This window comes from Rissa tridactyla, chromosome 17, assembly GCF_028500815.1.
Source record: "Rissa tridactyla isolate bRisTri1 chromosome 17, bRisTri1.patW.cur.20221130, whole genome shotgun sequence".
Classification (NCBI taxonomy): domain Eukaryota; kingdom Metazoa; phylum Chordata; class Aves; order Charadriiformes; family Laridae; genus Rissa; species Rissa tridactyla.
The window spans coordinates 427727-441021 of NC_071482.1; the positions used below are offsets into that span (position 1 = coordinate 427727).

General features: G+C 61.0%; 1 protein-coding gene across 3 annotated transcripts in view; it reads right to left on the minus strand.

Moving 5' to 3' along the window:
- Positions 1 to 13295, minus strand: part of ZBTB16 (zinc finger and BTB domain containing 16) — a 61444-nt gene that overhangs the window by 3160 nt on the left and 44989 nt on the right. For all 3 annotated transcript variants that reach the window (XM_054223128.1, XM_054223126.1, XM_054223127.1), the window contains exons 5-6: positions 2448 to 2618; positions 96 to 263 (exon numbers count right to left, since the gene is read on the minus strand). In XM_054223128.1, the coding sequence (XP_054079103.1) occupies positions 96 to 263; positions 2448 to 2618 (339 nt within the window). The remainder of the gene's footprint in view (positions 1 to 95; positions 264 to 2447; positions 2619 to 13295) is intronic.

Consider the following 13295-nt stretch of genomic DNA (forward strand, 5'->3'; position numbering starts at 1 on the left):
ACCGGCATCTCTGCCAGCGAGACCTTGCCGGCACCTCTGCTGGGGACACCACGCCAGCACCACCGGCCTCGCGGTAACCCCCCCGCAGCACCCACCTGTGTGGACCCGGTAGTGGGTCTCCAGCTGGTGCTTGAGGCTGAACTTCTTGCCGCAGCCGTTGCACTCGTAGGGCTTCTCGCCGGTGTGGATGCGCTTGTGGCCCTTCAGCGTGCTCTCGTCGCGGAAGCAGCTGCCGCAGAACTCGCACTCGTAGGGGTGGTCGCCTGCAAGGACACGTGCGCGGTGTCAGAGCCGCCGCCGCGCCGTGCCAAAACCACCTCCCCAGCCCGCATTCGCCCCCGGCACCCGCCGCCATCCCAGGGGATGAAGCATCCCGGGCGCCCCAGCAAGGCCCGCATCCCGGTGCGGAGGGGATGCTCGGGTCCGCAGCCGGGGTACAGAGACCACCGCCGACCACTGCCCTCCCGTCCCCCATCGCCGATTGCCAGGTTCCGGCCCGGCGTTGCCGGCGCAGCCCCGGCCCCGGGCATCTCCCGCGCTCCAGACCGGGCGGCTGATAAATGAACTCCGGTTCGGCACCAAAGGCGGAATGATTTGAAGGAAAGGTGAGGGCTCCAGCTACTTATTTATTACAGCCGCGAAGGCAAGGACAATAAAGATAGATTGATCGTCCGAGACTTTGTTCATGAATATTTAAATATTACTGATTTGTCTTGTCACTGTAATTACAATTTCTCTGTGCCGCATATCCTACAAGCGCAGTTTATGGTAAAGAATGGCCAACTGTATTTCACTTGTCCTGCTGCAGATGTGCGGAGCTGCCAAGCGTGTAATGTTCCCCGCATTTCATACATTTTCTTCAGCTGTGAAGGCTTAAGTCATCCACAATGACCTACGTTTTTTCATTATCCCCGTGTCAAACTGCACTCGTGCCTGGGCATAAATTGTCCTTCTCGTTATATACTCACATGCCTGCGCTTTCGCTTCCTCTTTAAAATGATATTTTACTCTCTCCCCGCGTGCTGCAGCCGAGACCTGCGGCCCCTTGCCCCCTCCCCGCAGCCCCTGCCCGGGGGCCGGAGCAGGAGGAGGAGGAGGAGGAGGAGGAGGAGGATGGTTGGGATGTGTTCTGGACCCCGTCCCAAGGCAAGGCAGGCGGTGCCTGCTGGCGGCCGCGTTTCACCTCCCCGTGCCCACTTCCAAATTATCACCCTGCTTTTCGATTCTATAGTCAAAGACGGCGCTTTTGCAGCCGTGGGCAGGCAGCCTTTCCGCATGCTGGGTTTTTGGGAGAAGCCGTGTAAATGGGAGCACTCCGGCCTCGGGAGGAACGTGCGCATCTCGCATCCATGCGGGAGGAAGCCCCCCAGCGGGGTTAAACCCCCCCTAAAGCACCCGCGGTCCCGGTGTTGTCCCCCGCGGGAGCTGGTGCAGCAGCAGGGGTTGGGGTGGGACGCGCGGGGCCCGACCCGCAGCCCAGGTCACTGGATTACCGGCTATAAATAGCTCCAGCGCTCGGCATTAATGTGCTTATCGTCAGCGTGCAACACCCGTTTCCCAAGCGGGGACCCCGCGCCCAGGGACACGTGTGGGTCTGGTGGCCGTTGGCCACAGCCCGGACCCAGGGACCCTCCCGGCCGTGTCCCCCCGCAGCCGCTGCTGGTCCCTTTGGGGCTGTATCCCGCGGGGGAAGGGGGGAGAAGGGGTGTGCAGCCTCGGCACGCGCTGTCCTCCCCCCAGCAGGAAAAGCGCAGCCGAGGAGGGTGCAGGAGCCCCCGGCTCTGTGGGCACTGGAGGGCAAGGAGCCCCCAGCCCCTGCAGCGAGCCACAGCACGGGCGGCGATGCCCGGAGGGGCTGCAAAGCACCGCGTGGGCTCAGCCCCACCGCCCCGCTCATCCCCCAGGGATCTGCTTTTTCCTGCACCAGGGGGTTTTGCGGCTGGACCCAAGCAACGGTGCTCACGGTGGTTGGGAGCATCCACTGGGGACGGCCGGGACCTCTCCCCACGCCACCCCGGGGCCGCGGGCGGAGGAGCCGAGGACACGGTGCGGGCGTCCTGAGGACACGGCGTCAGGCGTCCCGAGGACACGGCGTCAGGCGTCCCGAGCCCCGCTCCCGGCCCCGCTGGGCTGCGCCGCCGAAGCACCAGCTCCACGTAGCGCAGGTCGCCCTAATCCCATTAGGGCCGAGCACGGGCTGATTATGTGCATCTACCGCCCGTAAGCCGATGAAGCGGGTATGATCGCACATCCCCTAAGAAGGTCACATGTCACCTTATACCGGATCAACTTATTACACGCAGCTTTTTTTTTTTTTCCGTTTCGTTTTGCAAATCCAAACAACCTCAATCGCAGCCGCCTCGACACTTTGAAGGCAGTTTCGCCTTCCTTTTCCCTTTTTTTTTTTTTTTTTTTTTGTTTTGACCGGAGGACCGGCGGCGGCGTACCTGTGTGGGAGCGGAGGTGCCTCTTGAGCGCGGTGTGGCTGGGGAAGGTGCGGTTGCACTCGCTGCAGATGTAGCTGCGCACTCCGGCGTGCACCTCCATGTGCTGCTGCAGCGCGCTCTGCGTCTGGAACCGCTTCCCGCAGAGCAGGCAGAAAACGGCCATGTCTGTACCTGGGCGGGGGGAGAGAGGTCAGTTAGGTACCCCCAGCCCAGCCGGTGTGCGGGGGGGCGGCGGGATGCCCCAGCAAGGGGGATGCTCCAGCGCCGGGGAGGATGCTCCTGCGCGGGGGGGACCCCAAGAGCTGCGCGCTCCAGGTATCGTTGGGGTCTGGCGGTGGGACCCTGGCCCCCCTGACCCTACCACCATCACCCCGCAGAGGGAATGCCGGGGGGGGGGGAAAGGGGGCTTTTATGGCATTGGAGGCAGCTGGAGGCCCCAGCCCAAAGGCAGGGCAGGTGTCGGGCCATCACCGCACCCCCACGCACCTGCGGGAGCTGCCGAGCTCGGGCCTCTCGACGCCCAGGGCAAGGGGACCCCAAGAAACACCCCGCAGAGCCCCCCCGGGGGGGTAGGGGGGGCACAAGGGTGACTCTGCCTGCAACCCCGAGCCCTAACACAAACGCCAGCTCCATCCTACCAACCGCGGGTATAAAACCGGCTGCACCAACGTGAGAGTAAAAGCAGGGAAAAAAAACCCCAACCCCAGATACTCACACACCATCAATAAAAATACCAGACCCTTGTGTTATTAAACAATTTGTTTTCGTTTATGCATAGCTGATTGTTCAGAACCTATGAGTCAGTGCAAATTGTATTACGCAGGGAGATTAAGCAAATAAATGCTAGCTTTTTGGAGACATTAAAATGTGAGGACTATGGAAATAAAATTATCTAGAAAATTGTATTAGCAATTCATTAGCAGCAGCAAGATGTTCAAGGTAACCAACGGATCCGCGCTGCCTTTAGGAGCAGCGGGGCTGGGGGATGCTGCTCGTTGGGCTGCCAAAACCAGCCCAGGGGAGCCCGGCGGCGAGGAGGAGTCACCGCTGGAGCCTGCCGGGGCCACCCACCACGGCGGTGTCGGCATTGCGGTGACGCCAGGCACGCAGGAAGGTGCCAGCGAAGGATGCTCCCACAGAAAGGTGCCGGCAGCATCCTCCCGGTCAGCCCCACACCTCCCGCCTGGGGACCAGCCCGGTGACGGGCATCCCCGAGAGCATCTCGGTGTGTGCCATCGCCCAACGCGGCATCCACCGTCATCCCCATCCCGGCGTCCCACCATTGCCCATCCCAGCATCCACCATCGCCCATCCCGGCGTCCCACCATTGCCCATCCCGGCACCGTGCCATCATGGCATGCCGTGGCCAGCTCTGCATGGAGGGATGCAGGAGGCGCCAGGAGGGATGCTCAGCCCCAGCCCCGGCGAGGCACGCTGCGGGCTGCCCAGAAGCCCTCCAAAACCTGCCAACCCCCCCCAGTGAAACGGGAATAAAAGCAGCAAGAGAGGCGGCCTCGCATGGGACCTGCCTCTCTCCCTCCGCAGGGATTTATCCCGGGGGGGTGTGGGCTCGTGCGCCCCCCACGCAGCTGCGGACAAAACGCTCCGAGACAAAAAAAAAAAAAAATTCAAAAAAAATAATAAAAAAAAAAGGCAGGCAGCCCTGAACGGGCCGTGCGAAGCAAATCCCGAGAGGTATGCGGCCCCGCGGCCCTCGGCGGCCCCGGCGGTGACAGCAGGACGGGTCAAAGGTCCCCGGGGCTGAGCCCCCAGCGCCGTGGCCAGCTGCGGAGCGGAGGCCCCGGCCGGCGGGACGCCGGCCCCGATAAATCTGCCGCCAGCAGCCCCCGCTGGGGCTGGGGACAATGGGCTCCCGCGGGGGCGGAGGGCAGGACAATGCCGCCGGGCCGGCGCGCGGGGCCGTAACAAATCCTCCCTGGCACCGTAGGGCCCTCATTTGTGAAACTAATTGGCCCCCGCTTGAAAAAAAAAAAAAAAGAAAAAAAAAAAGCCAGGCCGGCAGCAAAGGGGATGAGACGCCTCGTGCACGGACATGGGGACGCACCGGCCCATCCATGGGGACTGTGCTGGTCCCCCGGGAGATGGGCTTCCCCCCGGGCTGCTGCTTGCCAGGACCCGCCAAAGGCATTTTTAAATTTTATCTATATTTTTTTTTTAGATAATGCATTAGTAAATAAACAAACACCCCGAATGGGGAGGTCGACATGCCCTGGCATGGCTCGTGGAGGCACCTGGCAGTAGCCACCCTCCAAGAGCATCCGTGGGGCGCGAAGGCTGATGCCAGCCTGCTTCAGGGGCGGAGGATGCAGAAGATGGCCCTGCATCCCTCCATCCCTGCATCCTTCCATCCCTGCATCCCTCCATCCCTGCATCCTTCCATCCCTGCATCCCTCCATCCCTGCATCCCTCCATCCCTCCATCCTTGCATCCCTGTATCCCTGCATCCTTCCATCCCTCCATCCCTGCATCCCGCCCAGCAGCGGGATGCGGCGGACGGAGGCCCATCACCGCCGAGAACCACGGCACCAAGCAGGGTCTGCTGGGCACCGTCCCGCTGCTGGCGTTTAATTAACTTGAACTTACTTATTGTTTCTTTAAGCTGCACGTGCAGCGACATCCCATCTTTGGGGAGGGGATGGGATGTGGGGAAAAAAATGGGAAAGCTGATGAGAGGGTGCCCGGGGTTGCAGCCGGGCGACACCGGGGCTTGGCCGTGGTCCCAGCCCATCCCTGGGCTCCCACCCGGAGCAGCCCCGAGCCAGCCCTCAGCCACGGGAAGAAAAATCACCCCCGATAAAGAAACGCCGCCGCCCCAAACCAGCGAGAGACGGATTTATTCATTTCCCTGACGTTTTAATGGTTTCTCCCCTTTTTGCGGGAAGATGATTACAAATTAAGCGGCATTTAAACGCTTTTTACTGTCAACAATTAAAAGGGGTGAAGGCGGGCGAGCAATTCATTCCCCGGGAAACGCGGCGGGCGCCGCCGGCCCTTCCCTCTACTGTACGCCGCACAATGGCCCCGAGCGCGCCATTAATTTTGCAGGATGTTCAAAAGCAAATTAAAATATAAAAAGCCCCCAGGCACAAAGATAGATACCGAGGGAGGGGGCGGCATAGGTCAAGCTCGCGGAATTAAAGTCTTAGCAGCCGGGGAGGTTTAAGCGCAGCCCCGTTACGCCGTGCTCGGCAGCCACCTTCCCCCATCTCCCCCGGTTTTGGGGATCTCCGCCGGACCCGGCGTGCCGTGAGTTGGCGCTGCCGCGGGGTCCGGAGGCAGGAGCCAGAGCAGGTTGGGTTTCGGATGCTACGGGGGTGAGGCAGTTTTAAACAGCAGGTGCTCCCAAATCTGGGTTTTCGGGACGGATGGTTGCCGGAGGGAGAAAAACCCTATGGCTGCCACCCTAGAGCCGCACGCCCCGGTTCTCCGGCGGCTCGCTCCCGAAGACGCGCAGCGCCAGGGATGCAGGGACAAGCAAGACGGGACTCGGTGTGACGCGATGCGCGACACCCAGGGGCTCCTCCGCCCCGGTCCGGCCCGTGGCGAGGGATGCTGCACGGCGGCCTCCAGCACGGCCCCGGCCCCCACTGGGGAGGAATTAAAACCCAAACCCGCGCGGCGACGGGGGGGTCCCATCGGAGAGGAGCCGGGCGCGCTCCCGCGCCGCCGAGTTTTGGATGCGGGAGGCGCGCCGGCGGGAGAAAGGCGACACGTCCCCTTTAAAAGGAAATATAATTTACAGTGTGCAGCCAGGCGGCCCATAGTTTCAATCTCGTTTACTATAGAGAAAACTCTGCTAGCTGTTCTCTATCCCACAAATCCGATTTAATCAGACAAGCCAGCCAGCGTGGCTTGAAGTAAAAACGGATAATTAGTAAACAGAGAGCTACTTCAGTGCTTCATTGGCATTCGAGCCGGGCTAGTGTGTCGCATTTAAAATGCAGTCTGATGAAGTTTACAAAATCAAACCATTTGTTACTCCTATTGAAGAGGCTTCAGGCCACTTGCAATTAAATTGGAATTAGTGCTCAGAATGAGATACAGCAAATTCATACTAAAAAGGGATCTGACTTTCAGACATTTGACTTCAAGTTTCCCCCCCCCGGTGCGTGTGCAGGCGCCTGCGTGGCCCCAGCGGATCCGTGCCGGCCCCGGACCCCCGGCGCGGGCGAGCGGGGACGCTGCAGCAGCCGGGGAGGGGTACTGGAGCCACCGTGCCGGTGAAGCATCCTCTGCCGAGCCCCAACGCGGTGCCGGCACGCGGAGCCGAGGCCGGGATGCGCAAACCAAACCGCCCCCTCCCCATCGCGCTGCCATCTTCCCCCTGCCTGCCCTCGCAGCCCTGCCACCAGGCGCGAGAAACGCGGCAGACCCGTCCATGCGCTGCAGCCACGATCAATAGCACGAGGAACCCGTCACCGGCGGCTGCGGAGGCGCGCGTCGGGGAGGCTCCGGCATCGAAGGATGCCGGCAGAGCCCGCCGCTGCCTCCCACACCCGCCGTAAAACCCCCAAACCCTCGACTCCCGTCCTGCAAATCCGGGGTCTCCAACAAGACTCACCCTCCTTCAACCTGCACGTTTAACGCCACCTCTGACGCCACGCACGTGCCAAAGACACGTGCTAAAACTGCCGCGATCCCCGGGAGCGAGGCAGGTGGCTCCAAAACATTCCGGCCGCGCAGAGCCAGAGCCCCAGGGCCCTTGTCTCTCCCCAGAGGAGATTTCAGGGACGTTTGGCGTGTTTTTGCCAGCGTGTCAAGGGCTCCCCAGCAGCCGCCTCCCCCCGGAGAATGCCGCTGGCTGCGGGGCCAGGGCTGGGCGGGCGATGGCCGCCCCGCTCCGACAACGCCTGCGAGGGCAGCACCGCGAGCCCTTAGAGCCGGTGGGACTTAGGGATGTACTTAAGGCACCGGGCTCAGACGGGGATGCCGCACACATCCCGCTGGAGCCAAGCCGAGGAGGAGGAGGATGGGTGACGAAGGACGGGCAGAAGCAGCGGGCACCGGCCCGGCCCTGGCGATGCCGGTTGGTGGCACCGAGGCTGCGTTTTGCCCCGGGAGGACGGCGAATGCGTGCTGCCCGGGGTAAGAAGATTAACCCAGTTTCAGCGCCCGTTTTGGGGATTATTACGAAACCACGAGCGGGGTTTTGGGAGGCAGCGGCGCAGCAGACCCAGGGGCGGTGCGGAGGAGCCCGTCCCTGCGCGCCGCTGTCAGGATACACGACGCCCGGATGCGCACACGTGGACGCAACCCCGAGGACGGGGTTTTTAAGGGTGTCACGCCAGGACAGCAGCGGCGGCAGCGGCTCTGGTGCAGCCGCGGAACAAAGGTGCTGTTGGGTGGCTCGGTGGGAGCCAACAGCCCCCGCGGCCGTCGCGCTTAGGTAGAGAGAGGGGGAAAACAACCGCCCAGCAATAAACACACACATTTCGTGCCGGAGTCACCAAATCATCCCGGTTTCAAGGGCTGCCTCCGGACTCCCCGGCTCGGCTTGTGCGCTAATTAACGTCTTTATGGAAGGCAACTTCTCCCAGGGGGGCATTTGTTTGATTGTTATTATTTACTCGGAGATAGCGCAGCTTTCTTCCCAACTTTAACCGACTACGGGAAATTAATTCTTAAAAAGCGGCCGGTGCCGCCGACTCTTCTGCTGCGGGTTTTCCCTCCGGGGCTGGATGCGGCTGCCCGGGCAGCAACAAGCGGGCAGGGCACGTCCCCCCAGCGCCGCGGAGAACCCCCGCGTTTCAGAGCAGCTGTACGACACCGACCCTGCAGGCACAGGGCGTCACACCCCCCCCCCAAACCTACGGGCTTCACTTTGTGCTCCTGCAGCGAGGCGCGGGGCAGCTCCCCACCCGGCGAGGATGCGCAGGGAGGAGGATGCTCTGCATCCCGGCGTCGAGCCCCGGCTCCGGCATGGGGGGTGATTTATTCCGGGGGCCATCTGGACGCGGGGGACAATGCGGTCCCGCATCCCGGTGACCCGGCGCATTAGTCACACCCTCCCCGCTCGACCTCTCCCTCTCCCTTTGAGCGCGGCGGGGCGAGAGCATCCCCTTCTCGCCTGCCTTTCGGGGGGCCCTTCGCTCCCCCCGGTGGCACCTTCCCCGCCGCCCTGCCTCTCCATCACCGTCACCACCACCATCATCATCATCGCCTCCCTTCACTGCGCTTTTCTGCCGTCGCTCAGGCGAGAACGATTACGAGGGAGCGCGAGCGGGGAGGGAAAGAGCCCAGCGACTATTAGCGGCGGCGGCTTTATGGCAACAGGCACACAACTCATTCGTTTCATGTTTCGCGGAATATAAAAGCGCCGAAACATTTTAATTTTAAATTCTTATCATTGAATTTACTGCTTTTCTCTCGCAATGATTTGTGTTGCTTTTTAATTTTTACAGTCTCTACAGAAGCCAGATGCTACCGCCTAGGGCCAAAATAATAAAAACCCGCCGCAGTCGCGAGTTACAGAACAAAAAGGAAACGCGCGGCTGACAGAAGTTAATATCTCAATTTAACAGTGCTGCTCCGCTAATGATCCTTTGATATGTGTTTATTTAGAAAGGTCTGATCTTGACCTTGAAAGCAAACTAAACCGCAAAGTCTTTATGAGAGGAGAGAAAGACTTTATTTATAGACTGGCTTTGCGTCAATCACGGCGGCAGCTGGACCCGCACTGCTGGCTGAGGCGCTGCCAGGCGGCCGCCGGGCAAGACAGGGGGTCAATTGAGGGATGGGGTTTTGGGGGGGGCATCGGCTGACGAGGAGGACCACGACGTGCCCCATCCCTGGGGGGGGATGCTGAGCCTGCGCACAGGGACCTGCCCGCGAGCCAAGGGGTGCGGGCGGCTCCTGCCAGGGATGCTCCCCCGGGGACAGCACGGGGCCAGGCGTGCTCCTGTCCCCCGCACAGGGGACAAGCGCCCCCCGTGCATCTCCTGCGCCAGCCCTTCGCCCCGGGAAGAGACGCCTTGGCCCCCCGGCTGCATCCTGCCCCCCCTGAAGGCGGTCCCCGGGCGCTGGAAGGATGCTCAGCATCACCCAGACCCGCGGTGGCAGAGCACCGGCGGGTCCTCCCCCCGAGGAAACCCAGCGGCGCCCAAACCTCGCGCTCGGAAACGAAAATCAGACAAACTTTTCAGGGGCAAACCCCGTCTTACTGCATTTCCACCCCCCAGCTGGGGGAGGCGAGAGCTTCCCAAGCTCCCAGCACCACGCGAGCCTGGGAATGCGCTGCGGAGGCCTCGCACCTACGGTGCGCTGCGCTTTCGAGCCTAATTTCTATTGGTTTAGGTCAAACGGCTGTTTGAAGACGTCTGCCAACCCCCAAGCCTTCCGGTTGGAGCTGGAGGAATGCCTTCCTCACAAAGACATCCCCTACAGCCTTTTCATTCTACTGAATATCTACCAAAAGAGAGCAACACATATTACAAACGTTCAGGCGGCCAAAAATGGAGCCCGTCATCGGGGACAAACCTTCCCTTTTCAGCACCGTTGGGCATTTTGGTGCCAACGGGTTCATGGTGCTGGGACACCCCGTAACACCAGAACTTGATGCCCGGCAGATGGGAGGGTGCAGGATGGCGGCATTTGTGCCCCGTTGCCACCCAACAAAGCCGATGGGAGACGGGGGATGTCACCAAAGGCCACTCCATGCCTCGGCTGGGGGACAAACGCCGCCTTCGAGCCCCGTCCGGCCCCGCAGCCGAGCCGGGGGAGCTGGGCGACATCGCACCCTTGTGAACGGTCTCGGTTTACATCCTCCAAAGAGCCAGCGACAGCGACTCGGCCTTAACACAAATGTGAAAAACGGCAAGCGCAGAGACAGAAAAAACTTTTCTCGGGAAGGGGAGAAGCGCGTATGAGCAGGGGGACGTGATTTCCCTCTGCAGCCACCGAGCGTGCCCCAGAGCCGGCGTTGCGCCGGCAGAGGGGATGATGCTCGGGGACGCCGGCGCCACCAAACCCAGTGTGGAGGGACGAGCGAGCCTCGTGCATCAAAACCCATCGCTCCCGATCATCCTCGGCAAAATCCGGTGTTCCGCTCCTTCAACCCCCGAAGGTAGAGATGGAAAAGCCACCCTCTTTTCCAGGAAAACAAACATCTCTTTACCAAAATGCACTAATCTGGTTGGTATCTACGCGCAGCATCTCCCCTCAGTGACATTCCCCCTGAGCCTGTCCCAGTGCTCTCCATCCTGGAGAATCCCGGATCCATCCTGGGGATGGACTCTTTCTCCCGGGGGCAGCCGGAGGCAAACTGCAATCAGAAGGGGAGCTGCCATCTACTCGCTTACTCGTCGCCACTGCGGCGGCTTCCCAGATTTCCTCTTCCCAATCAGAATTTGGAGTGAAACCAGCTGAAGAAATAATTTAACTTTCTGTCAAAAACCGAACGCATTTTCCCCGTTGCTTTGCCAGTGACGGTTAAACTCCCGCGTTAGGAACTGCTCTGTTGTTAAACAACCAGCTCCGGCGAGGAGCCGAAGCCCTGGCCGGCGTTTCTGGCCCACCGAGGGCTGCCCCCGTCTCTTTTTGGCCAAACAGCCTCCCCCGTGGGTGTTTTCCAACAAGCACCTCAGGGCGGGCGCGTGTTTTTCCCTGCCAGGAGGGTTTCTGGGGACAGCAGACGATGTCCCTTAGCCAGCGGTGCTGTGTCCTGCCCTCCGTGGTGCCCCTGCGCTTGCCTCTTGGCTGTGACATCCCACCCCACGGGTCACCAGCATCACCACCGCCGTCGGCATCACCATCGCCCGCCCATCGCCCACCCGCTCCTGGGTCTCCCGCCCAGGGTGGCACCACTCTGGCATCCCCCAGCCCATGGAGACGCCGAGGAAACACCGATGAAAGGACCCTTTTGGCGGCGCGGGCGGCCACCCCCGGCCGAGCACGGCCAGTGGGGCGACCGGCGGCCGCGAGGCACAAAGCCGGGAATCGCAGCGTCCACTTATTATTCCTGCACCCCCACCATTAAAAAAAAAAAAAAAAAAAAGAGAAAAGATGAAAAGGCCCTCTCGGTAAACCTGGGGAGAGGCGAAACGGTACCGAGAGCGGCCTCCCCCCCGTTTCTTGTGGGTTTTTTTTTTTGTAAAGCGGGGAGACGCGAATCCCGGGGGGACAAAAGTAGCTGCTAAGGTAAGTTAAACCTTGTCGAGATGAACTTTCCTGCTACTTTTAATTAAAAGTTCTTTGGAATTAAAAAGGACACTATTCAGGAAAGGCTGAAAAAAAAAATTCATTGACACCAGCCCGCCCCCCTCCCCTTTTTCCCAAGGAAAAGAAAAAGCTGTTTTTGTGTGTCTGCTCACCCAGCCCGCACTGTACAAAAGGAAGCGGATTTGCAGCAAGACACACGAGATGACCCCCTGACCCCGAGCCGCTGAAAAGTCCTCAATGGCATAAATACCAGATAATCAATCACATACCAGGAGGGCCGGTCCCCCTGCCCTCGCCCCCGCCGCCGGGTTTATGAGAGATGCACTGTAAACGGACACCGGCTGCGGACGGGAGGCCCCTCTCAGCATTCCTGCGCCGGACCAGGAGACCCCGGCCGCCCCCTCGCCCGCCCCCGTCCCTCCTTCACAGCGCCCCGCAGCCTCTTCCCTCCCGCTCCGGAGCCGAAGGACCGGGAGAGGCATCCCCTGCGCTCCGCAGCAATGGCCGAGCATCCTCCACGAGCCATGGCACGGCCGGCGCCCAGAAAACAGGGAGAAAGCAGCCCGACCTGCGGCAAACTCTGCCTTTTTGGGGGAATCGCTGGGTTTTGGAAGCCCCCGCGGGTTCTGGCCGTGACCGTACACCACCGGTTTCCGTGTCCCTCTGACAAACCCCCGAAGGCGGGCAGAGGAGGGCGGCCAGGTCCCCCCGCGCTCAACAATGGACCTTAAAGCCTTCAAGGGAGGGAAGAAAAAAAATAAATTGCTGAGATACGGCAGTGGTTCGGTTAAATGGGGAGCCACTCGGCAACTAAATTTGATAATGCTTTTGTCCACGGGTCAGAGGTTAAATATGTTCACACTAATCCCCTTCATCTAGAATTAAAGGACAAGAAAGATTTCTCCGTAGCTTAGCGAGAGGGCTTTTCTCATCGCGCTTTAAATAGTATTTGCACAGGAAAATTAAAGGCCGGCCATTGGCCGCTGGCTGGGACGCGGACACGCGGCGTTCCCAGCTCCTGGCTCGTTTTCGGCAAATCCGCCCATCGCCCGAAGCCCGGCCTCGCAGCACCGGGAATTTTCCCCACTGCCCGCTGCCAGGGTGGGAGAAGCGGCGGGGCGGGAGGTGGGGAGATTCCCGGCCTCGGGAATGCGCGGCGGGATTCGGGTTTCAGGCGCTGTCACAGGACATTACTGCCAGACAAAGGGGCTCTGTCCCGCACCCCCAGCGCCCACCCAGACGGGCCGGGGCTGAGGCGGCGATGCTGACCACCCTGCGCCGCGAGCTCCTGGCGCACTCGGAGGTAGCCGGCGGTGAAGCCAGCGGATACGGGACAGGCCCTTGCACCAGGAATGACGCTGCCAAGTGATGGAGGCTTCCAATGGGAAGCGCGGCTGTCCCTGCCCTCGTGTTTATCAAAATAAGCATTTGCAAGAGCCACTCTCCATTGAAAACACCAACTGGTGTTGGAAGAGCACCCGGGCCACGAGCTGGGAAGCACCGGAGCGGCCGCGGGCTCCAGCTGAACACAGGCCTCCTCCTTCCCTCCACTTGCACCGTTTTCAGTCCTTTTTGCAAATGAACCTGGCCGCGAGAGTATTTAAAACACTCACGGCTTCGCTTTCTGGATGCATTGGGATTGCTCGGTTCCGCCCGTCCTCGGCTCATCGC